The following is a 26,427-nucleotide window of genomic DNA, read 5'->3' on the forward strand; positions in this document are numbered from 1 at the left end:
GCAAGTTCATTAATATACAACATGAACAGCAAGGGTCCCAACACACTTCCCCAGGGCACACCCAAAGTAACTTCTACATCTGAAAATGTCTCTCCATCCAAGATAACATGCTGTGTCCTCCTTACCAAAAAGTCCTCACTCTGGTCACAAATTTCACTTGATACTCCATATGACCATACTTTTGACAATAAGCATAGGTGCAGCACTGAGTCAAATGCTTTTTGGAAATCAAGAAACACTGCTTCTACCTGGTTGCCCTGATCCAATTCTTTCAGTATGTCATGTGAGAAAAGTGGGAGTTGTATTTTATATGATTGATGTTTTAGAAATCCACGTTTGTTGACACTGAGGAGGTCATTTTGTTCAAGATACATCATTATGTTTGAGCTCAGAATATGTTCCAAGATTCTACAACAAATCGATGTCAAGGATATTGGATGGTAGTTTTGTGGATCACTTCTACTACCCTTCTTGTAGAGGGGTGTGACTTGTGCCTTTTCCATGACCTGGGCATGGTTATTTGTTTAGGGATCTATGATAGATTATAGTGAGAAGAGGCTAGCTCAGCCACAAATTCAGTACAGAATCTGACACGGATTCTATTGGGGCATGGAGCCTTGTTCAATTTCAACAATTTCAGCTGTTTCTCAACATCGTTCACATTAATACTTATTTCATTCAACTTTTAAGTGGTATAAGGATTAAATTGGGGCAATTCTCCTAGGCTTTCCTTTGCAAAGGAAGATTTGAAAATGGGGTTAAGCATTTCAGGTTTTGCTTTGCTACCCTCAATTTCAGTTCCTGTGTCATTCACTAGGGAGTGGACACCTAGTTTGGCACCACTAACAGCCTTTACATACAACCAGAATTTCATTGGATTTTGTGAAAGATCACTTGACAATATTCTGCTATGGTAGTCATTGAAGGCGTCATGCATTGCTCTCTTGGCAGCCAAACACATTTCATTCAGCATCTCTCTATCTATAGCCATATGCTTTGTTTTTCATCTATTATGCAGTAATCTCTGTTTATGTAGACTTTTTTTACAGTGGCTGTATATCATGGAGGTTCCCTCCCATTACAAACTGTTCTACTGGGTACATATCTATCCAGTGCTTGGGCAATTATTCTTTTCCACCTGAACCAGAGTTCCTCTACATGCTCCTGCCCTGTGTTGAAATTTTCAAGTGCCTCACTGAGATAAGACATTACTGATTTTTTTTATCTAGTTTCTTGAATATATTTATCTTTCTGCTTGTTTTAGTTGTCCTTTGTACTTTGGTAATCACTGTTGCCACAACCATGTCATGGTCACTGATACCAGTTTCAATGTGGACATCCTCAAAGAGATCAGGTCTATTTGTTGCCATTGGATCCAATATACTTTCATCAAAAGTGGGATTCCTAACAATCTGATCTAGGTGGTTTTCAGAGAAGGCATTTAGTAAAGTTTCACGGGATGTCTTATCATGCTCACCACTAACAAAATTGTAATTTTTCTAATTAAATTGTTGGATGATTTAAGTCTCCCCCAATGATTATAGTATGATTGGGGAACTTACTTACAAGTGAACTGATGTTGTCTCTGAAGTTTTCAGTTACATCAGAGGAAGAGTTTGGTGGGTCATAGAAGGATCAAATTATCATTTTATGGCCACCCTTGATTCTGAGTCTTGCTCAAACAATCTCACATGCAGTTTCAATTTCTATCTCAGTTGATATGCGTTTTTTGTCAACTGCAACAAATACTCCACTTTTATTTCCCATTTGCCTATCTTTCTGGTATACACAAATTTTCCTCGCCACCACTGCTACCAAACTAGTACCCTGAGAAAGTTGGTGTAGTTGTTCGCACACTGGACTCTTATTTCAGATGACAATGGCACAATCCCACTTATGGCCATCCTGACTCAGGTTCTCTGTGATTTCCCTAAATCGCTTCAGGTAAATGCCAGTATGATTCCTGTGAAAGAAAGGAAAGAACCAACCAACCAACTAGATACATTAAAAGTTTTAGTGATTGTATGAGCTACCATTTTTCGCCTACTGTAATCTCTCATTATAGATCTTGCCATTCTCCATTTTGCTCCTGGTATCTACTTTGACGGGTATCTTGCTGGGCACAATATATCCTTGGAGCATACTTCAATTGGAGTCAAATATGGGACAAAAAGGCTTTCTCCTTTGTACCTTTGCTTGCACCCTTCAGAATTCTCATTAACATGTGTAGTGACTTATATGCCTAGTTATCATCTGATCCATATGCAGTCCCCTTTGTAGTTTTCCAATACTCAGTGTCACCTGCAGGTACTAGTAATGTCTTCCAGCTGTGACGTTAGGTCTTAACTTATACTTGTATCTTTTGACAGTTACATCTGTAGTGTAAATGAACCATAGTACATTACATTTATTTATTCTCTGCACTGATCAATTTAGTCCTCTGCACATGTTCCTGCATTTCGCTACTGTCTTGTTCTACAGACGGCAGTATCATCAGCAAAAAAATACAGTGATGGCAGAATCCATCCTTGAGAAGATGCTCATGGGGAAGGAGTACAGTGTCACAATAAAGTTAACCAGTGAGTCTACCGCATTAAAAGATTCTGAGATCAGTGCGCCCATGCAATGTTATGTCTCCCCTCACTATAACACCTGGACCAGCAAAACGATCATGTTCAACAGTGCTGGACATATCCTCATACGGAGAGAGGTTGGAACATGTAATACACCCAGAAACGTTGTTGATCATGATTGTTTTGGTGACCTAGGTTTTGTAGGGTGGGGAGGCATAACATTGCATGTGCGTATCTTTTCAGGGGCATTTGGCTGCGACTTCATTTTTATGGACGACAATGAGTGACCACCTTGAACATTGCTGGTGTAGGACCTCTTGGAAGGAGAGGATATTTGGCGAATGGACTGGCCTGCCCAATTGCCTGACTTAAATCACATGAAGCACAAATCTGATTTCTTGGAGAGAGGTATTGCAGCACATCGACATGCACCAATGACAATCCAGCAGCTGTCAATCTCGCTAGTGGAGAAATTGAAGGCTCTACCACAGGAACTCCTTACCAACCTTATGGCCAGCACATGAGCATGTTGCAGAGCATGCTGTCTGTGGTGATCACGCACCCTATTAAGAATGCTGTCCCACCTTTTATAATATCATTAGTCATGATGACTTCAGTGTAATTATTATCTTCGAATAAAAGTGTTATTTCTATTTATCTCATAGTCCAAGTTTCATCAAAATATGTTTCTTGGAAGTGGCAAATCATGAGAAAGTTACTTTTGCCTTAAGTTTTGTACACCAGCATACACAAGCAAAAAACATGTTCCGTAATTCTACAGCAGACTGTTGACAAGAATATAGGCTTATAAGACTGATTTGTAGATCATCGGTCTGATGACCCTACTTGAAAATGGGCATGACCTGTGCTTTTTTCCAATTGATAGGTATCCTCCGTTGGCTCCAGTGACCTATGGTAAACTACAACTAGAATGAGAGCAAGTTATTCCATATGTTCTCTGTAGAACCTCTCACATGTTCATTATGATTTATCTCATTCCCAATGTCGAGCAAATTTAGTCAATTTTCTATTCTGCTATCGCTTATCTCAGTGATGATTGAAACAAAGAATGTCCATGGTGAAACAATTTTGGAAGAGTGATTTATCCTCTGTCATTTTCTGTGGTGGTCTCCTCTCCACTACGGAAGTGGCACAAACTTTGCTGTTTCATTCCTTCTTCCAAACTGAGAATGGAGGGATTCTATTTTGACCAATGAATTAAGTGGCGAGTCGGCTACATTTCATCACGGGTGGTGGTGGGGGTGATGGACACACAAGCAGTGAGCCAATGAGTCCCAACCTTAAGACAGCGAGGCCATACAATGAGTTTTATATAAGACAGTGCACTGGATACTACTGGCTGTTCTCCAGTGATTCACTTGACAGTTAGTGGTGTGATTCAGACCAGACATCATTTGACAGATACAGTGAAGAGACATGTACTAGAGAGGTATTTGGACTTTGAATTACCAGGACACTCTCTGACTGCACATTTCCCTGTAGTGTTCACAATACTGTTTTCTGTATTTGCTGTGCAAATAAATTGTGATGTTTCATAATACAACACCTTTCATTAAAACATCCCATACATTGTGCTGAAGATTTTACAAAACTTATAAAATCTATAAAAAAAATTGCTCATATTAGTACTGCTGCTCTCCAAACTGGCACTTTGTTCCAAGTCCCATAGCATCAAGAAAAACCTAAACTAGATGAATATAAGCATGTTAACTCTATGACAATGTGATACATATTCAATTCTTTCATCCAGTTTGGCATAATGATAGACTACAAAAGTAATCTGGCATTAAAGGATATTGTCTGGAAAGCTCTGTCACCAGCTGATGTGTAGGCATGAACACAATGTGAGTCAGCAGGAAGTCTTCCAGGAAAGGGTCACTTGACGGATGAGGTGCGACATCTCGGCCACCTACTGTTCCTCCACAGCCACGTCCATCTAGACGTGTCTCGAGCAGGTGCTCCAGCATTTTCTGTGGAGTACCCGCCATGACAGTGTACCTGCAACCATTATAAGAAATAGTAAGCTTCTCAATTTTATTAGTCAAAGGAAGAAGTGAGGGTGGGTAGGTAGGTAGGGGGCTAGGGAACCAAACTTGTTTGTTTTCAATCTTTAGATGTTGTTAATCTGATAGAAGTTTATCATAACATACTGTGCAATTGAAGAACTATGCATGCCATTACCCCACACATAAAAATATCACAGAAATACACCTTACTTTGCCAACAAAGGGAAGAAGAAATGAACCAGTGTTAATTGATAAACGTAATGGAGGTTGTTCTTATAACACAAAAAGAATGCCACTGATTCTCACATCAGCAAAACAATATGAAGTGTATTATGTAGTATTTAATACTGTTTCATTCAAAAATCTTATTTTATTTGAGATGATGTACATAAGAGTAGAGTGTTATCTAATATACCATACTTGGAACTTAGGGAAAATAATGTTGCTCTTATGTTGGTAGATTCAAAAATAAATCACATTTAAATGAAAATCTTTTTTCCTTTGCAATATTGTCATCTTTCTTCTGCATGTAAATTCTTTAGTGTGTCTACTTATTTGAATCTCCTAGAAAATAAGAATTTTTTCCTACACACTGTTTCATTTGTCTGCACATCTACATCCATACTCTGCCAATCACTGTGAAGTGCATGACAGAGGGTACTTTCCACTACAGCGGCTGTTAGGACTTCTTTCCATTCCATTCATGTATGAGGCGTTGAAATACTGACTGTTTAAATGTCTCTGTGCATGCTGTAATCAATCTCGTCTTATCCTCACGATCCTACAGGAGCGATACATAGGGGATTGCAGTGTATTCCCAGAGTCATCATTTAAAGCTGGTTCTTGAAATATTAAGAAGCACAGTTTGGCATAATGATAGACCGCAAAAGTAATCTGGCATTAAATGTCTGGAAAGCTCTGTCACCAGCTGATGTGTAGGCATGAACACAATGTGAGTCAACAGGAAGTTAGTGACAATCTTCAAGTGTTTGCCAGTTCAATTTCTTGAGCATCTCTGTGACACAGTCCCATGAGTTAAACAATCCTGTGACCATTCATAATGCCCTTTTCTGAATATGTTTGATGTACCCCTGTTAGTCCTATTTGCCATGGGTCCCATACAACTAATATTCTAGGATACATTGTGCAAGTGATTTATAAGCAATCTCCTTTGAAGGTTGATTGCATTTCTGTAGTATTCTACCAATGCACTAAGCTTGCCACTTGCCTTTACCAATGACTGAGCCTTATGTGATCATTAAATTCATATTTTTACAAAGTGTTACTCCCAGGCATTTGTAGAAGCTGTTAGATTCCAAGTGCGAGTCACTGATACTGTAGTCATACAATATTACTTTTTTCAGTTTTTTATGTGCAGAATCTTAATTTTGAACACTAAAAGCAACTTGACAGTCTTTGCCCAACTTTGAAATAATATTGAGATATGTCAAAATATTTTCTTAGACAGTACTCATACTTCAATGCAGAGAACTGCATTTTCTGTGAAAAGTCTTAGGTTACTATTAATATACAACAAGAACAGCAACGGTCCCAACACCTTCCATGGTCCCAACACCTTCCATGGAACACATTCAAGTTATTTCTATGTCTACTGATGATTCTCCATCCAAGATGACATGCTATGTTCTGCCTATAGTACATGTCCATCCTCTGATACAGTTCTTCAGGTCCAAAAAGAGAAATGAGTGCAAAGAAGCTATAGCTGGAGAGTATGATCTGTGATTCAATTTAATGTCTGTACATGCAGCAAACAAAACTTTTGAGTGGTTTGTAGGTCTGCCAACTGTTCTGGAAAAAATGAAAACTACTTTGTCCAGCGGCTTTTTTAAAAAAAAAAAAAAAAAAAAACCCTCGAGAAATTTGATAGATAATATTGACCTGTGACCGCTTCTCTGATAATTATCACAATATGTGAATCCTAAGTAATCTTACCATTACTTTTACAGCTCAGTTTCGGTTTTCTTCTGAGCATGTTATCAAATGGAAGTTGGCCATTTTCAGTGTTCCTTTGCCTTCTGTTAGGGACAGACATTTGCTATATAAGTAAAAAATTGGTTTCGATTGCACACGAGATGTTCGAAACTGCTGTAATATGTTTAAACGATTTTAATGCTGAATAGCTATAAGCTATTACTGATTTAATCTAGCCAGTAACTTCTTCATGCTTAAATGTTCATCCAAGACAAACATTCCTCTTTTAAAAGTTTATAGTCCTTTGTTTATTCATCTCACTGGTTATGATCTGAATTGGGTATGTTGTGCATTCTACACCATCCATGTTTGTGTGGCAACAACAAACCACTTGTCACATACACCATGCAATGGAGCAGATTCTTCAAAAATTTTTCAATTATTCATCTGTATAGCTTTTCCGCCCTATAGCCACGCATTTTTCATCAAAGGAAAATAAACATCTTTTATTTGGTATCAAGCACTCTGAAGAGTGCTTGGGGGAAAAAAGTTTATGATGCCAGTGCCAGCCTTGACATGACTCATGCAATTCAGCTGTGAACTTTTGTCAAAGTTGAAAATCAACAATCTTCATATACTGGACAATTCTTTACAACATTTCATACCTTGAGATTTTACATATTTTATTGGTTTTGAATGTAAGTAAATACAAATTTTATGCCTTGATGAGACACCCAGTTTTAAGACTCTTTAATCAAAGACCTGACAAGAAAACATTGATTAATTTGTGTTAAATGGTACCAGTGCTTTATATATACCAGTTAGTCCACATTCCTCAAAATAATTCGGCAGCTGAACTGGTGGTTTCTCTTTTATTTGTAAGATGCATTGATTATCATGTTTCTTTGTTGATAATAACGTTATCATATTTATTTTTACAAAAAAGTTCCTGCTTTGGATGATGAGCTAATGGAAGATCCAACATAACCAAATATTCCAAATGAAACCAAAAAGGCTGTTAAATGTAGCCAACACCATTATTTGCATCAAAGACACAGAGAATTTGCTAATCTTCCTGGAGTATTACAGAAATTAGCTTCAACTCTGTTCAGAGTATCAGTATCTCTAAGAACTTTTTGTGAAGACGCAAACTATTTTTAAGAGACTTAGTCAACAGCCATTTATTTAACTACACATACATAATTAAACAAGGCAAAGATACAATATAACCTGCAAATTTCTGGTACATAGATTTTTTTAACTGCAACAGTAAAGGTTGAAAAATGACTTCTTGTAATACTTCTTCAGCAGCAGCAGCAGCAGCAGCAGATCCCAAATCACCATTACCTATTCATGTCTCCCTAACCACACTTAGTTTGATACTTAGAAGAAGTAAGCTTTGAAAGAAGAAGTGATAAAGTAAAAAGTGTTGTCCTGTAGGAAATGATGGTTACATTTCATACTTCGTTAAATAATGAGAAAGGCAACACTTTATGCCTGCTTCACACTGCAGACAGAATGTTAGTGTGTTTAAAAACATAATAATTGGAGCTACAAAATACAGGTATGGTTTAATGAAATAGTTGGTCACCCCCTCTCCATATGGGTTGAAAATAATTGTGCCCAATTTAACTACCCAGAAACAGCACCGAGATGTAATGAACACCATTCCTCTCATATTTTTCTTTTTTAAGAATTTATGATTTCCAAGAAAATAAACTTATGCAGAATATATAGGCCTATAACATTTCTATTTGGACATTTATTTGCTGGTATGAGTTATTGTTGACTTGCTACTAGTGAACGACCCACAAGCAGCTGTCTATGAGCTAACATTCCAACTGGTGACGACTACTTTAAGAGATTGATCTTTGATTTGTTTAACCAGGATTTTACCTACAATGAGGTGCACACTCAAAACTAGTTTTCTGTATACCAATAATCTGTCATATCAGTTGTCATTAGTGCCCTCTCTTACTTGCAAGTGGTATGGTTATGTCACAGTTTCTTAACACACACGTGGTGTCATGTTAATTTAAGATTTACTTTATTTTTGGCAACAGAAAAGTCACACTGGGCAAATCTGGCAAAAATGGAGGCAGGGAATTGTTACATTATTGTCCCTGGTGCAGAAATAATGAAGAAGCACCAAAGTGTAAGTAAGTGCATTATCATGGTGCAAAAGCCAAAGATTGTTCCATCACAAATCAGAGCGTTTTTTCAGAGTGTTTCATGCAAATAGCTTTAAATTTTTAGTGGTATTCTTTACTGATCATTTGATCTTGTGGCAAGAACTTAAAGTGTAATATGGCATTAAAAACCTAAGAACAAAGTGAGTGTAGCCTTTACACTGAGAGCAATCTGTTGAGATTTTATCGATTTTGGGGATCCAGAATGCTTCCACTCGGACGAGTGAGCCATAGCTTCAACAGTTTATCATTAAAACCATGTTTCATCACCTGTTACAACACATTTCAGTAGTTCTGTGTCATTGTTTTCATCTAGCAACACGTGCTTGCCAATGTTTTTGATCGAACATCAAAAATTTTGGAACAAACTTTGCTGTCACATATTTCATACCTTAAACACCCAAAAAAAATCTCATTGCTGGAGCGAAGTCATACTTGAATACCATCAGTGACTTCTCTGACTGTGGTTCCTTGAGTGTTCATAATGATTTATTTTCCTCTTTTCTCGATTTCATCAGCTGATGATGTGCTGCGGCTTCCTGGACGCTTTCTTCATGGTCTTCTTCAAAACACTTATACCACATGTAATCTATTGTTTTACTCACTGAAGACTCACCAAAAGCAATATTTAATATGTCTGAAGGAACACTGCATTGTTCTTCCCAACGACATGGGCTTGCAATACTATATTTATCCACCGATACCAGAAAGCAACTTTTAATTACAATGTCGCTCCCAGTATGGAACTTACATAACATGTACAAATACATGTTGTGATGCAGGAATAATGACAAATGGAAGTTTGGGTCTGGTGTGAGTAGTGGACCAATAGCCAAAGCAGTTAAGGTGACAGCTGGTGTGTAAAGCAGGAAATCTATAATTGAGTCCTGGACCTGCACAGATCTTCATTGTCATCATTCCCTTATACAACTGATGGTTGTTCATTTTAGCAACTCAAATACATTCATGTTACATAAAATGAATAATCAATGGTACTACCAAAACACAAGTAATCTTTCTGGCACCCGACAACAGACTAAATATCCAAAATGGCTAATGCTACACAGATACTTTTCAGACATGTTTAAAAAAACAATAAAAAATAGTCCTATTGGCATGAATACCACATGCAAAATTATAAAGCTCCTGCTACTTTTTGAACACATTTCGTATGAGTAGATGAAAGCTTCCACTAAAACATTGATGTCTGTTTGATGGTTATACTGTTCCTCCTGAAAATGATTAAACAGATGAAACTGTACAGTAGTGGAGTATCCAAAATAAAAGAACCAATTAGCAACAGCCAATGGGAACTTTTGTTTCATTAAGATGACTTGATTATTACAGGAAAGAAAACTTTTACTGGAAAATGATTGCTCTTAAAAGTGGGAGGTAAGTCTGTTTTTGTGATTGGAATCAAGGGAATAAAGACTACATCCCCTTTAGCAAACCAAATAGGATTCATTGCTTAGATTATACTTCAGTGATTTTACCACCTGTTTTTATTACAGTTCATTCCTCGCAGCCATTTGAATTGGTTAGAGTGTCAACTGCAATTGAAAACAGAGAAAACCAAGTACCATGCTATAACTAAACATTTTCATTTGGAAGGTTGCACTGCTGCACAAATCAAAACAAAGTTGGATGAAGTTCACATGGACACTGTAGTTTCACTGAAGACCATTTATTTTTGGATTATTGAATTTAAATGTGGTCGGACAAGCACTGATGACAAAGCACATTCTTGCAGTCGAATTAAGGTCACCAAAAAGAAAACTGTTGACAAAATCCATGATATGGTAATGCAAAACTGCTGAAAAAAATCGTGAGGTTGCTGGGACTGTAGGCATCTCAACTGAGTGAGTGCATAATGTCCTGCATGGAGATTTGGCTATGAATAAGCTGTGTGCCAGGTGAGTGCCACAGTTGCTCACATTTAACCAAAAGTGCATCCAGCACATTATTTCAACAACATGTATGAGATGTTTGATTGCAGTCTGCAAGACGTTTTGCACCAATTTGTGACTGTTGATTAAACCTGAATCATCATTACAAACCAGAGAAAAAACCAGACAAAACACTGAAGGCTGGTGAAAGTGAACTGAAGAAGAAAAAGACCATTCAGTCAGATGTTAAGGTCATGATAACTGGTTTTTTTTTTTTTTTTTTTTTTGGAATTCCTAAGGAATAATCCTCTTAGATTACTAGGGAAAAACACGGGACCATAAATGGGCTCTATTATGCTTTACTGTTGGATCGTTTGAAACTTGCAATGGCTGAAAACAGACAAAGATTGGCATGCAAGAAATGCTCTTTCACCAGAATAATATACCATCCCACACATAGCAATAACAATAGCAAAAGTGCATGAACTGGGCTTTAAATTGGTTCCTCATCCATACTATTCACTGGAATTAGCCCCAAGTGGCTTCTTCCTGTTCCCTAGCTTGAAACTTTGGCTTGATAGGAAGAAATTTTCATTAAATTAGGAAGTGTATGTTACAGTCAACAAATATTTTGCAGAGTTTGACAGAACCCATTTTTCCAATGGAATGAAAAAGCTGGAGGATTGCTGGACCAAGTGTATATTCCTCAATGAAGACTATGTTGAGAAGTAAGGTGAGTTTTTTATGAAACACACATTCTTTTGCTTTTTCCCCAGATTCATCAGACCACACTTGTATAACCAAATTTGCAAAAGTAAGGTGAAATAAAATTCTCTTGTTCATCTGCAACAATGGTGCCCAAATCGATCATCATCACATTAACTAAGAACATGCCAACATTGCACCTGTCTTTGAGGAGAATCCTTGTATCATAATAGACCAAAAGTTATCTCTCAGTGCCTGACATGACATACGGATTTATTGAGACCAAGAATGAGTGCAAAAACCAGCCAACAGATGGTGCCAGACAGCAAGACATCAGTAACACTGCACAAGAATGTTGTGTAAAATGAGTTGTAGGGAGAGAGGGAGTCAGATGCACAAGCAGTCTCAGTATGTTGACTTTACCAGAAAAGGCACTGTTGGTGAACTGAATGAAGAATCTGCTATTGCAGCTTTATGACCCTATCATGAGAAGGTTATTCGAATGGGTGAACATACTGTACAAGCGGCGCTAAGAAGCAAATTCTCATGAAGGTTGAAGCCACAGGTTGTTTAGATGTTTGGCCTCATAATGGGTAATGAGACAAATGATAATGCTGCTCAGACAGTTCAGGAAGAAATGGAGACTTTACCAAGTTCATCTCTGCTTGGTGAAGCCAGCACTTGCGAAGTCGCACGTTCCACTGACATTCCACACACCACTGTCTGGAGAGCACTGAGGCATACCCTCCAATGCTATCCAAACAAAATCTTGTGTCATTATGAACTGTTAGCCACGGAACATGTTGTTGACTGACAAATCCCATTTCACACTCCAAGGGTCTGTCAATACCCACAACTGCAAAACTTGTGCTACTGAAAATCCTAGAAGTGTCATGGAAACACCATTGTGTGGTGAGAAAGTCACAGTGTGGTGTGGATTTTCATCAGTTGTGAACTGGACCCTTTTTCTCTGAGAAAATGCGAGGTATTGATTTTTGGTCAGTCATCGTGATGGGTGTGAGGTACGCTGAAATGTTACAGAACTGCATCATCCCTAGCCTTGCTGATAAACACTTGCTGGAAGGTACAACTTTTATGCTCCATGCAATATAGCTATACAAGTGGAAGATCATTTTTACACATTGTTTGGTGAGGATCGAGTGCTGAGCTGCCATTTCCATCATACTTGGCCTGCCAATTCCCCAGACCTCGATCTGTGGGGTTATTGGCTGTGGAATTACCTGAAGCCTCAAGCCTATTGCAATTGTCTGACTTCATTAGGGATACTAAAAGACAATGTCCAGCAGCAATTTCTCATCATACCTACTAGTATGCTGTACAGCGCTGTTCACAATATTGTCCCTTGACTACAGGTATTGTTGATGAATGATGGCCGATATGATGGGCATTTGTTACAAAGAAAATTGGTTGTTATGCTAATTATTGCTTTTGTATCATATGAAGTGACATCGTTGGTCATTTTGTGCACTTTTTTTGGATTCAATAAAACATCATGGCATTTTAATCATGTGTGTCAATTCTTATCTCTCTTCCTACATTAGACCATGAAGAACTTAATTTTCAAATGTTAGCAGACTTCTGTGTCACCCTGTACTTTTGAATGCTTAGCATGGAGCTAAGGGATTAGACAATACACAAATATTTATCAAAACAGCAAACAGCAGACAGACACCAACAGTACAGAGCTAAGCACAAGATCTTCGCCTATTGCATGACGGCTGCCCCGTGTTAATCATTTTCTAGCAATCCTCTTGTCTCGCAAGCCTCTTGTAGATTCAGCAACAGTGGCTGTCAACACTCTTCAAGTGTTGGAGTGACTGAGAACTACACACCTCTTGCGGAAGGAAACTCAGACTAGCATTCACAGTTGTTCAGATGGCCAAGGCATCAGAGTTACTTCACGTGTGTGCGGTCCCGAAAATTTGGTACTGAAACTCCTTTCTTCTGGTGCCCCAAGTGTAGCAATGAGGGAGACATTGTAGTCCTTTCTGCAGTCTGATTAAAATTACTTGATACTAGACATTTCACATGTTGGAGCTGTCTTCCTCCAATCAGAGTGCTTAAAACCAGTCTCAAAATGTTCACCGTTGCCAAACTGCCACAACAAATAGCTCACTTCCAATTCCTTGTCTGGTTATGTTCTTGATGTGTGTGGATCCAAAGTCTTGGGTCTGACAGTTTTATTTTGCATTTCATCAGGCACCATAACCACCCTGAAAACAACACACGCAGAAAGATGGTAATGAAATACACATGTTTTGTACACGTCATTAGCCAAATACTGCTGGACCCTTTGCACAAGATGTGATTCAGCTTTACATGTTTGATTATCATTGTCACAGAGATGGGACTACAGTAGATAAGCTTTGTACGACACTGTATGAGGCCAAAGCTTAGGAAGGCAGCAAATTATCATTACAATTGGTGCTATAGGCGAATTAAAATAACGCGATAATGGTTATTGATTAAATAGAGCAATGGTTAAATCACAATCCCGAAATGCAGAAAATCCTGGGTTCAAATTCATGTCAGGTGATAGTTCTTTTATTTTCAAATTTACTCTGATTATTATTATTTTCAATTAACTGTTGGAAATATGATTTTTTTTTATTTTGAAAATTTTGTCACAACATTTTCAAAACTGGACTGACTTTTGTATTTGTTCTTATTTTTTCCCTGTCATTCTTGTTTTGTTTAAAATCTGACTGTGCCACTTACAATCTGCAACTGAGTACCAATCAGGACTACTCATTGGTTGGATCACATCAGTTCATATAGTCAGTAATAGGATAACTTCACATAACCAATTAAAGATACAAGTTATAGCGTGCTGTTGGTACTAACTTGAAATTTTTCTGTATTGAGTTTCCTCTTAGAGGTCAGATTTAATCACAGTGAATAAAGCAAGTGCAATTAATAGTTCTGTCAAGTTTGCATCCCTGTTTTCCTGGGTACTTTGCATATCACGTGGTTGTGGTTAAGTTAGGAAATGAGTGTAAATTCAGGGCTACAAAAAATGTTGTCTGCCTCAGTTCAGTCACTGATCACTTAAAACCAGCTGTGGGCTGAGTTTCTCATGTTCCTGCCATACCTGATGGCAGTCGCTTCCAACACTATTCCTCATTACATGAACAGCATTTCAGCACTTGTGAACTGATCTGATGTATTCATGTTTCGCCTTTGACCCAGTTGCAGCTGATGGTGCAACACTGTAATGTGACAAGCATCAAGTGTCATATAATTTTAATTGGACTATAGTTCATGAAATTTTGTGTAACGATTCCATCACCATTTTGTTACTGTAGAATATCTTTTAAAACACATGTCCATTTCTAATCTGCAGTGACATAATTGACAGTCTACTGCAATCTGAATAACAATATCGTATTTCTGGTTTATTTTGATTCTACACAACACAGATTTTTTCCAAATGTTAGTAAAGATAAATCTGATCAGTCTAAGCACATCAAATCCTTAGTAAGGAGCTTCTAGACATAACAAAGTTGTCCTCTTCTTACTTAAACAGGTGATGATAAGGTCAGCAGCATCTGTGGTGGAAATGGAATCAAAGTGAGACAAGTTTTATGAAGTAATGACTCAGTGTAGTCGCTAATAGCACTGGGCTTCAGTTCTTTTATCAAGCCATACTGGTCATCTCTAGAAGTCTATACCAGTATTTATACTGAATGTGAACCAGAAAATGATGCGTATACACTTGTGCATATTACCTGATCTCTCCAACCAATTTTACTGTCATTACTCCCATCTGTATGAATTAGTTTATATTATGACTCGTCTGAAAAATGTCCTGATCTCCACATAGCATGAAATGTATTTCTTGTTCTTCAGTGGATTTCACCAACTATCTCTGAAACACATGTGCCAACTACAGAAATCATCTTGAATTGCACATCTTTCCTCTGAATTTTCCTTCTTCAGTAACTTCAATTTTGTAATGATCCCATACTAATAAAGAGTATTCAAGAACCGGTGCCAGGATGGTTTCATAACTGAATTCTCTTTGAGTTTAGCTGTTCTGCCTAGAATTCAGACAGATCCTGTCTGAACATTTGCAAGGTGTTTGGAAACACTGATTGTATTAGGTGTCCTGTCAGAATATATACCGAGCAAGGTAGTGCAGTGCTGACACACTGGAATCACACTTGGGAGGAAGGCAGTTCAGTTTCCTGTGCTGGCCCAAAATATCTTCAGACAGATGGGTTTCACTAACTGAATCAGTAACAGATAGCGTGCCTCTTGATTTTCAAGTTAAGTGAGCAATGTTATCAGCATAATAAAAGACATTTAAACTATACTCCACTGTTGACTCTAATCAGCTTCATATATACAGCAAGGGAGAAAAGCACTATTTACGAATAGTAAGTGTCTCTTGTCTACATTACTGAATGACAACCTAGGTTCATGGTTCAAAATTCATCATTCAATATCCCAAATGCATGTTGCCTAACTGATTCCAGGGACATCAAAACATTTGATTTTCAATATTTTGCATAATTATTGACCAAATTTAAAAACTTTAAATGCTGCCAATATTACTTATTAAGAGGTACAATGTTATGTGAAAGGTTTAACAGAATAAGACAAGTATTACAGTTTGAGACTGTATTTAGGTCCTGAAGCAGTTCACTCACCTCACACAAATACCCAGATTGTACTCTTCCAGTACTTCAGAAAGAGAGCACTTCGTGACTTGAAACAAAATCTGCACATACTTTCAAACCTGTACAAAACTACTTCTTGCTGACATCCCTTATAAAATGATGAAAGGAAAAAATGTTTCTCTCTTACTACATTTTTCACTGTTCGTGCAGTAAAACTGCTGCATCAGACATGGTGATTTAACTTGTTACTTTTTTTTACTACTAACGCTATTTGCAACACATTTCAGAGACAGTATCCACATACACTGCCGAGTGACATAGTTCAAGACATGTAAACACTGAAATGTGTGAAAAACTAGCTTTTGCTTAAAATAGGGAAATTACACAATCCATTGTTTCACATAATGAGAGTATTCAGCGACTTACAATGAACTTTAAATGTAACTTCACACATTTTCATGAACTTTAAATGTAACTTCACACATTTTCTGAACTTTCTCTCTTTCACATGCTTAACATTGAATTTTTAAAATATTAACTCATTTGTGAAGTAATTAGAAATTTTTTTCTTCTTTAAAGAACAGTGGGTTTACTGGTAAAAAACTAACAAAATGTATAGAGCACTATCTATACAGGTTGTGTACACACTGAAAATGATCAAATGACGAGGGCGCACTTATGTGTTCACAATGTGGGAATAGTAAGGTACCGGTACTCAGTTTGCTAATTTCTCCCATCACTTGCATTACCTGCAAGGAGAGCTGATAGATACCACCAGTTACAGGTGCTGACGTGCAGACTGTTTCAAAATTGACTAAAAATTATTACAACTCACATTATAAGGTAAATTCCACCATATTGTAAAATTTAGGCCTCTGGATGGTACAGTATTTCTGTTCCACACAGTTTGCGAGAGCCTAATGTAAGTTGTGCATAGCACTGGAAGCTGGAAATCTAATACTGCGACATTTGACGGGAGAGAATGAGCATACGGGTCTATTTGATTGTATTTAACCTTTAAGCATGAATGAGCACTATATAGAAATATGTTAACACACAGTAGTCAAATATACTGCCAAGACAACACACTGTCTGAAAGCAAAATTAGTCAAAAGAACATAAAGAAGGATTGCAAACCTGCTACTAATTGTAATGGTCAAAAAATTGAAATTTTTTCTGCATTTGGTTTTGTAAGTGGGTGGTACATAAAATGGGGATACTGGTTCAGTGGGACAGCTCTATTTTCTGTATCATGTCACATATATGAGATACAAAATAAAAATAAAATCACATCGATTTTATTTCCAAGATGTTCTGAACAATAAAAAACTGAAGTAAATTACACAAAACCTGAAAATTGTTCAGTCACACTGATGAACCAAACCATTATGATCAACTGATCAACAGCTTTTTGATCAACCTCTGAAACACAATGCACTAGCAGTTCTGCATAGCATTGGTCTGGCAAGTCCTTGGCATTTTTCCGATTTGTGGAACCTGATGTATGCACACAGGTCACAAAATTACCGAAATTATAGGCCGCGATTGTCACATATTGACGATGTAATGGCTTGTACATTGTGAAGCTTAAGGTTGCCGGAAGCCAGCAAGGGTATTACAAAATAGGAAATCAGAGACACAATATGGGGAGTTTTTAGGTTATTGGGTGTTAACTGTAATGTTAGAGCCCTGCAAATTGCAGTTACTCTGGGCAACTGCCCAAGGGAAGAAGTTTCATTTCAGAGCATTAACTGTTGACTCCATCCACTGCCTACTGTTCATTTCATAATGATTGACCCCTGACTTTGAGCTCACATTCTGGTCACATCATATGACAAGCATCATTGTGTTACACCTTGCTGGAATCGTGGATATGTCTAGTTTTATTTTGTGTATGAATATTACATTTTAGTTGAAAAGGAGGTGGCATATGTAGTAATAAATTTCCTTCACACAGTTTAAAGGTAGAACCCTACTCAACTTCTACAGAAATTGTCATTGCTTTCCATTTACTCGTTTTGTCCTAATAACTGTGGGCATAGATTGGTGCAATTCACCTAATATTTATATCTATTAACAAAATGAAAAGTGTAAATGCAAGCTCTGTTGTTGCCTTTCACAGCTGTTATGTTTTTATTCACATAAATCTACATGAAGCACTAATATAATATTTTTAATTTATTTGATTTTCTGTTTCTATGTGCCACTCATGTGTGCTATGTTGCTGGGCCTCTGGAAAGTATTTGCACTTCATTGTTCAGCGTTGCAGTGTTTACACTGCGGCTACCCGTCAAGTAGGGAATAATCGTGTGTCCATTCATAATTGTTTATTTATTTGTGACAGTGTTCATAACATAATTAGTTGCCTACCACTTGTGTGAAACCATGCTTCATTTACGGTGTTGTGAAGAATCTATGGTGTTCAGTGTACATGCTTACTTTGAGGCCAAAACAGAACAGGGTGCCCGCAGTTCCATATCAGAGCCAATAAAGAGAACTTCTGAATGTATCAGTATTACAGAAAGGAAACTGAAGCACATTTCTAAGCAATATAGAGAAATTTCATGTGAGTGAGTGACAGAAGTTTGTATCAGACGAGTTTAGACAGGGAGTCATAAGAAGACAAATCCACAACATATATGTAGAAAAGCAGTTTCCAACAGTGGCAGCCGTGTCAGAAAAATTAAAGACTGAAGTGGAAGATTTTTCTGATATGATTGAAACAACCATTTGGTGTGCTATTCGAAAATTGGGCTTTAGATACAAAAAGGTCAACAAAGAACATGTGCTGATGGAAAACAACGAAGTAGCAGGGAAAGAGAGATGAGTTCTTGCAGGAAATAAAACACTTGCACCACACTGGTCAGACTGTTTATTATACTGATGACATTTGGTGTGGTGCAAATTATTCCAGAAAGTTTGGTTGGGGAGCAGTGGCAGCTTCTGTGTAAGAGCACAAGGGCACATGAACACGCTAACTTTCAACACCTTGTGGATTTATTGGTTATTTTTAATTGAATGCTGTTAAACTTAACACAAAAGCTGCAATCTATGTTACGCATGGCATTAAAATTCATCGCACTACTGCTCCTCTACACTCTGTGAAACTTGGCATCAGAGTCGCGAGCACACCTTCAGTTGTGCACGTTTTAAGGAGCATTTGTGCATGCACAACTCAGATGACATAATTGCCTTACAGGCAAAATACATACAGATTTGATCAACTATGTGCACAGTTCATGATGTGTACAGTTAGCCCTTGCCACTTATCTAGAAGTTCACGTCACTGTCACCACATGGTAACAGACTGCAGCACACTTTTATCCCCATTCGTTCGGCATAAATCCTGCTAGAAGATTGCACATTCTTCCGACATGCTATATAGTGTAGTAAAATTAGACTGAACGTCAGTACATGTTAAAGGTGAACTGGCATTAAACCCATTATGTGGTTTTCTGAATGAGTTATAGCATATGACACACAGAATCATAAGGGCCTAAAGCATATCACTGTCGATTGTGAGATTATAAGATTTATTCATGCTCCTGAAATCTGTTTCACGAAAAGCCATATCACTGGTCTCTCTGATACTCACTTGAATGTGGGACTGACTGTGGTTAGCTTTAGGTCCTTATGGATCTCATAGCAAGCAGCTCTGTACTTAGATATGTACAAAAAACAAAATTCCACAAAACCAATTCTTTCTTTTGTCAGATAACTTATGCATCTTATTATTATTATTATTATTAATGCTGTTATTATTATGGGCAGTGGTTGTAATTGTATAAACTTCTTGATAAGCATAATTGTTATACAGCAGATGCCAGTATTTTCACACTCTCAAGTTTATTTGAATCTACAAATTTGTGAACAACCAGAATGTATGCTCACAAGGCGCCACTGGTTGGCAGGCTTTATGCATCATCAGAAAATGTCTACGATTATCACAGAGAAAGTGTTCAAGAGTGGAATGGCTGAAAAGGAGTAATTCAAACATTGTCTTGTTCTGGAAAAATGATTATAATGTGCCACATTAGGAATGACGATGGGTTCATGCAAAATATTGGCTTGTATTTTATTGGGAAAAAAGGAGGTGCTGATTATTATTCTGAAATGAATGCCAAACACTATGAAGAGTGGTTTAGGAGGAGTCTCGAAAAAGTACCAAACTGATTTGCAAAGGTTTTAGATCAGGCTCCATATTATACAATGATAAATTCAGTATTATGAAATCCATCTACAAAATGGAGAAAGCATTCTATTATTTAATGGAAGGAAATAATGTAGAGCTTCCATATAATTACACAAGGAATTTACTAAAGCTGGCCTATTGGACTGCAGGCGACCACACTTTAGGGCACAGGAATACCTTTTGGAAAGTATATTGCGATTAGTGGACAAGGAAATTAAACTTTTGTGGTTGCCTGCAGCGCACTGTGAACTGAACGCCATTGAACTTATTTGGGAATTTGCCAAGAACAAGGTAGCAAAGGAGAACAAGAATTTTAAAACAAATGATACTTTGCAGTTGTGTTGCTACTCTATGGGAAGTGTTCCCCAACGTGTCTGGAAGAATTTAGTGAGCCATATACACTAATTTGAAAACACACACACAAAGAGCCCCTGTCTTGACATAACAACAGAACTATTACTGATCCAAGTAGATGACTGCAATAGCAGCAATGAAAATGATTAGGTAGGTTTTATTTCAGTCATCATTCTTTACCGCAAAATTTATTCGAGCTACTTGACTTTTCTGTTTACTGTTGGAATGTGTTATACAAATGTTCATTTATTGTGAATTGCTTGCATACTGAGCATTTATTTGTAATTTCTCATAGTATTTCCCTCTACTTGCAACAAAAACTGAATGTGGCACTGCTGTACTGGAATGTGACTATGAAGTTGCCATTCTTCACTGATGGACAGGTGCTTATGGTACATTACAAAAGTGGCAATGTGTGGTGTGACAACTATACTCCATCACAGCCTCGCATATATTGCTGCTACCAACACAACTGCTTTGCAAACTCTTAACTAAGAGACAGGAGAGAGTTCATAAGTGAAGACGTATGATGTAACCAACAAAAGTTCAAGTTTAACACCAGTACCTTCTCTGTCTCAATAGCTACACCAGCAAGTTCAATTGCAGCATCTTGCACTTTACATTATAGCAATGAAACAAGTAATTAGAAAATAACAGAAGCTGTAAACAGAACAAACAGTGCAAAGGAAATTTTTCTCCTAATTATGGTCCGATTTTTATGCATCCTTAAAGCTGACACTCACCGAAAAAAGCTAGAAATAGCACAGTTTCTCTTAAATATTACTGCATATCTTGCCCCCATTTCAACTAAGATGTAATATTCATACACTAAATAAAATTAGACATTTCCACAGTTCTGGCCAGGTATAACGTATCGATGTTCTTGATATACTGCGACCAGAATATGAGCTCAAAGTTAGGGGTCAATCATTATGAAATGGATAATAGTCGCTGTTATAAGGCATCACAGTAGAAGTTGGTCAGAAAAAGTCATGTCTTAGCAAATGCAGGAAGTTTAAAATTTGCCCTGTCAGGGGGGTTTATACTGGTGAGAGTGCTACATCAGTGATCTCCACTCACGAAATGCCTTTTGGCAGGGCCTAATGACGTGAAACGCTGTCGTTGCTGGCCGTAAGAGGAGAGTCACTGACGTTTAGCTTTCATCTGAATGCTGTTGCTATTGAACTAGGAGTTTGTTAAAGTAAAGTCCAGAAACATCCCCACCTACCGTGCAGGAGGAGGGGAGGAGTCTAAATGTGGTTGGCCAGAAGCACTGTGAAGGTGTAGACAGGTTGAAGCCTCTGAAGTGCCTGTGGATTGTGGGCTGACTATAGGAAGGGAGAAATAGAGCACTGCCACAAGCCTTTAAAAACCCATGTTTTGTGTTCAGACAAGGTTCTCATTCAGACCATTAGGACACCAGCTCCATGTTACTCGTTGCCATCCTCGGTAAGCTCCTACGAGTCTGTTTCTCCTGAAGGGTTACAGTTACAATTATAAAAGAGCCCTCCTTCAGTTTAAGTTGACAGGCACATGCTTCTATATGTTGCTCTAGACAAAACTTTTTTTGTATTTAAGCTTTCTACACAGTGATAAATTTTGACATACATGGCAACTCCTCCTCCCACCTTATTCTCTCTACCCATATGCGCAGCTAGTTTATAGCCATTGATATTTATGTTTTCCATATCAGACACAATGTGATGCTCAGACAGGCATAGTATATCTATTACATTATAAGATTCAGTGTCATCTAAGCAAACCAGGAGCTTATCTACTTTATTCTTCAATCTTGGGATATTTTGGTGAAAAATGGTAACATTATTTTTTACTTTAATTTTGTGAGAATCTACTTTTTCTTTAATCCACCAATATTTTGGTTAAATATTGTAACATCATTATTTACTTTCCTGTTGTGAGAATTTTGTAAGTTTTGGACCTCTTTAGCACCTGCCTGCCTGAACTTCTCATTGGACGTTGATATTAGTCAAAATCCGCACCTTTTGTAGGTGCCTTGCGACAGTGCTTGGTGCTTCTGCAAACGATCAGCCTGACTGCTGGGAGTTTGTCTTTCTGCATTTGCTCCTAACCGCTCAGTAATTGCAGACTGGCCTGTAACCACCTGTCTTCCCTCTATCCTGTGTTATGACACAATGTGATTTGTGGGTGTGGATCTGGCACCAAAGAGCGTTCCAAATGTGTTCCATCAGCTTCAGATCATGTGAAATTGCTGGCCAAGAATGCTCCTCAAATTACTGTGTATATGATACTGCCCCTATGACATGTACAGTTAGTTATTCTACCGGAAAATTGCCTACCATTGCCGCCGGGAAAGACATCAAGCACGAAGAGTGCAGCACATAGGTGGTCCACAATAATGTTCACTTAGTCTACAGCTGTCATGGTGCATTCGGTTACTACCACAGATCTCAGGGAAGCCCAAGTGAATCTCGCCCATAGCATAATAATGTCCCTACTGGGGCGCAGTGTGTGCGAGGAGCAGCCATTCGCCTGGATGATGCCGTATCTGGACATGGCCATCAACCTGGTATATCAAGAAGTGTGATTCAGGCAACTAGGAGTCACTTTTCGATTGGCCTAAGGTGCGCCATGTCACCAGGTCACAGTTGTTCACGATTTGTTAGAAGAACATTCTGGACAATTCAAGCGAATGATTTGGCCACCAAGATCGCCCTACATAAATCCCATTGAACATTTATGAGCATAATCGAGACGTCCATACGTGCACAAAATCCAGCTCTGGATGGCTGTAGAGGCAGCAGGCATCAGAGGAGGTCCAACATTATATTCGGATGTATCCCACAACTTTTGTCACTTCAGTGTAAATTGTCTCATCATTCTCTCTAAACAAATGCCAACAGTAATCGCTTTGTAACAGAAGTTTTCCTTGCTATTAAAAAAAAAAAGGCAATGTTCATGTAAGACTGATTTTTTGGAAGCCTTCAGCACCATTTTTTTGGGTAAAAAATCAAGTTGCAAATGTGAAAATATACGTTTAGTTACGTTTTACACCCCATTCTTTGTAGTTGTTCACTGTGGAAACTATCTTCTCTTCTTTTGCCCATAAAGCTATGAACAATGTGCTTGAAAGAAGTCCAAGTATGTAAATTGGTGTTCGTGATGACACATCAATCAACAGTTTTAGGATTTGTGTTCCAATAAACAACGTCTTCCAACCTTGCTTCACTGGTGTTGGGAAAAACACCTTTAAAATGATTGACAGACTCATCCTATTTATCAACAAATTTTGCAAAATTCTTTATCAGGCTTAATAATACTAAGCCGAAGCAGTGTGACTTGACTTGGCACAAATATGGGTTGGTTTTTATAATTTTTCTTTCCTGCAATATGTATTTGTCTCATAGACCAGTCATATATAGATATAAAAACGCGGAAAATAGTAATTCTTGAAATCAGCCTGTAAAGGTGGAAGCAGCGAAACCATTTTTAAATCACAGTACATATATCGTCAGCTCATGATCTTAGTATTTCATTTAACAGTTCTTCTTCCAATATGATGTCGTGTGACGAAGGCCTCCCGTCGAGTAGACCGCTCGCCTGGTGCAAGTCTTTCGATTTGACGCCACTTCTGCGACTTGCGTGTCGATGGGGATGAAATGATGATGATTAAGACAACACAACACCCAGTCCAAGAGCGGAGAAAATCTCCGACGCAGCCGGGAACGATTCCCCGGGCCCTTAGGATTGACAGTCCGTCGCGCTGACCTCTCAGCTACAGGGGGCGATATGAACTGATGTATGCAACTAAAACATTCTGGCAAATGATTAACCTGCCACCTGTGAATGTTTTTGAAACTAACATTACATAAAACAACGAAAGTAAGGACATAACTTGTTGGCTCTTTTATATCAGAATGTGTAAATGAAATAATTGAGTAGAAATGTAAAAAAATTAGTTGATTATAAAAATTTTGGCAGCGTTATGTGACACCACATTTCTATAAAAAAAAAAAAAAAAAAAACACCCGGGAATTAATATACCACATACCTGATGCAAAATCGTTGTTGATCATTGTTGTAAGTGAGCAAGATTATCACAAATTTTATTTTAAACAAATAGATGCCATATTGGATGTAATCTGGTCATCTATTTTGCTTAGTGGTGTACGTCGTTTGGTGTATTAACAAACGATATTAAGAGAGCTTTGTTAACAGTTTAAACAAAATAATGCCAGACGACTACAGTGTACTGTGGAGCAAGTTCGTAGTAATGTACAGTAGGCCACAATGGAAGAGAAAATATAAAAAACTCATCTGTCAATTTGCAACACGTAAATTTTGTTTAATAGAACATAATTATGCCATAAGTACTCTTTAGATGTTGAAAAACAAACACAGTGTTATGTCGGCGACTGCTTATTTTCAGAGCTTTAAAAATACTGCCCACTCCGTGAACGAAGTTATTTTCAGTTCGAAACTGCTACAGGTTAATTTTCCGCCGATAAATTGGGCGGTTGGGGGTGTGGCTTCTGCCAGCACGGAGCCCGTGGCATGCACTACATTGCTGTGTGGGTACATCACGTGTGTCGGTTACGTTTGTATTCGAACGGCTGCAATCAACACGGGTTTTTTACTGGGAAGCTATTACCCAAGCCCAGTTAGCATCTGGGCAGGAAGATACGAAGGAGCTCCCTTACGTCTCAACATACAGGAACGTGAAAAAGTCGTACTGACGAAAACAAGAAAAAGGTATCTAGTAAACATGGGTTCTAAAGTGCATACCTTAAGAGTTAAGAGCACCCATTCAGTGGAAGCGATGTATTTCACACCAGCAAAGATGAGTAAGTGCTTATAGCTCTTAAGGTATGCATTTTAAAGCTTGTGTTTACTAGTGTTTCGCTTCGAATGATCGTTCCTTTCATGTCCCTGCATACTGACCATTCCTCCTGAGACACGCTATATGTTTCGCTTCCTGCTTCTGAGTAACTATAAACACATAGCAATAGCCTGATCTTTTAAAGTCAATTGCAATTAAATCTAAATTCAGTACGTATCAATCTTCGTCAACATTGAGAGCAACAGCGTTAAACGAGCAAACGCATGAATTTTCCAATAGAAATGCGACGTTTTCCAACATCCGCTCTATAGCCTATATTTTCATCTGTTCACTACATAACGACCAACGCTCTGACTGCTGCGATGAACTGCAAGATGCTGCCACGAGTTGGCTACAGTGTCAGGAGAAGTATTATACGCAGAAACATTTTGTTAGCTCATTCAAATATTTGATGATTGTACTTAATTCTCAATGATAGCTATTTAAAGAAACAATACATAGACGTAGCTTTAAATTTTTTCTAGTGGGTAATTGTTCTTTAATTATTTCCGTATTTTATTTATAATTAACGGAGATTATTTTCGCAGTTATGCCTAGAAATTTCGAAAGAATAGCAGTGTATCTTCCATTAAGTCCACTTGTTTTGGCGCTCACTGTGAAACTGACGTGAGCTGCGGAACCTCGCTGTCCCCTTCCGCCCCTTCCCCCTTGCCAGATACCGGCATTTTCTTGTGCTAAGCCCTGTGTTTGAACAAAGAGAAACTTTCAAAATATTAATAGATATCGTTATAGTTTTTAGTCCGTGTGTGTGTGTGTGTGAAAATGTCGTAGACTAGACGACTCACTTGAAATGCGAAGAGACGGAGCCCCGCGCTGGTGAGATCTTCTCGAGTATGAGGACGTCGTGCCCGTGCTCTTTGAGTCGCACCGTGTTTGCTTCCACCCCTCGGAGAATGCGGTCAAAATCGTGCTTATCGACACGCAGAAAATGGCAATTGTTTTCTCGTAACACGATTGTCGCTGCCCTGCACAGAGAACAAGTATGCTAATTAGTTTAACACAAGTGTATAACTATGTACATTACCTAAATATACATCATCATAGTGC

General features: G+C 38.1%; 1 protein-coding gene across 1 annotated transcript in view; it reads right to left on the reverse strand.

Moving 5' to 3' along the window:
- LOC126176527 (rap guanine nucleotide exchange factor 4) overlaps positions 1-26,427 on the reverse strand; it is a 186,330-nt gene that overhangs the window by 117,415 nt on the left and 42,488 nt on the right. The window contains exons 5-6 of the mRNA XM_049923683.1: positions 26,166-26,345; positions 4,392-4,592 (exon numbers count right to left, since the gene is read on the reverse strand). Coding sequence (XP_049779640.1) covers positions 4,392-4,592; positions 26,166-26,345 — 381 coding nt within the window. The remainder of the gene's footprint in view (positions 1-4,391; positions 4,593-26,165; positions 26,346-26,427) is intronic.

Source organism: Schistocerca cancellata, chromosome 3 (genome assembly GCF_023864275.1).
Source record: "Schistocerca cancellata isolate TAMUIC-IGC-003103 chromosome 3, iqSchCanc2.1, whole genome shotgun sequence".
Classification (NCBI taxonomy): Eukaryota; Metazoa; Arthropoda; class Insecta; order Orthoptera; family Acrididae; genus Schistocerca; species Schistocerca cancellata.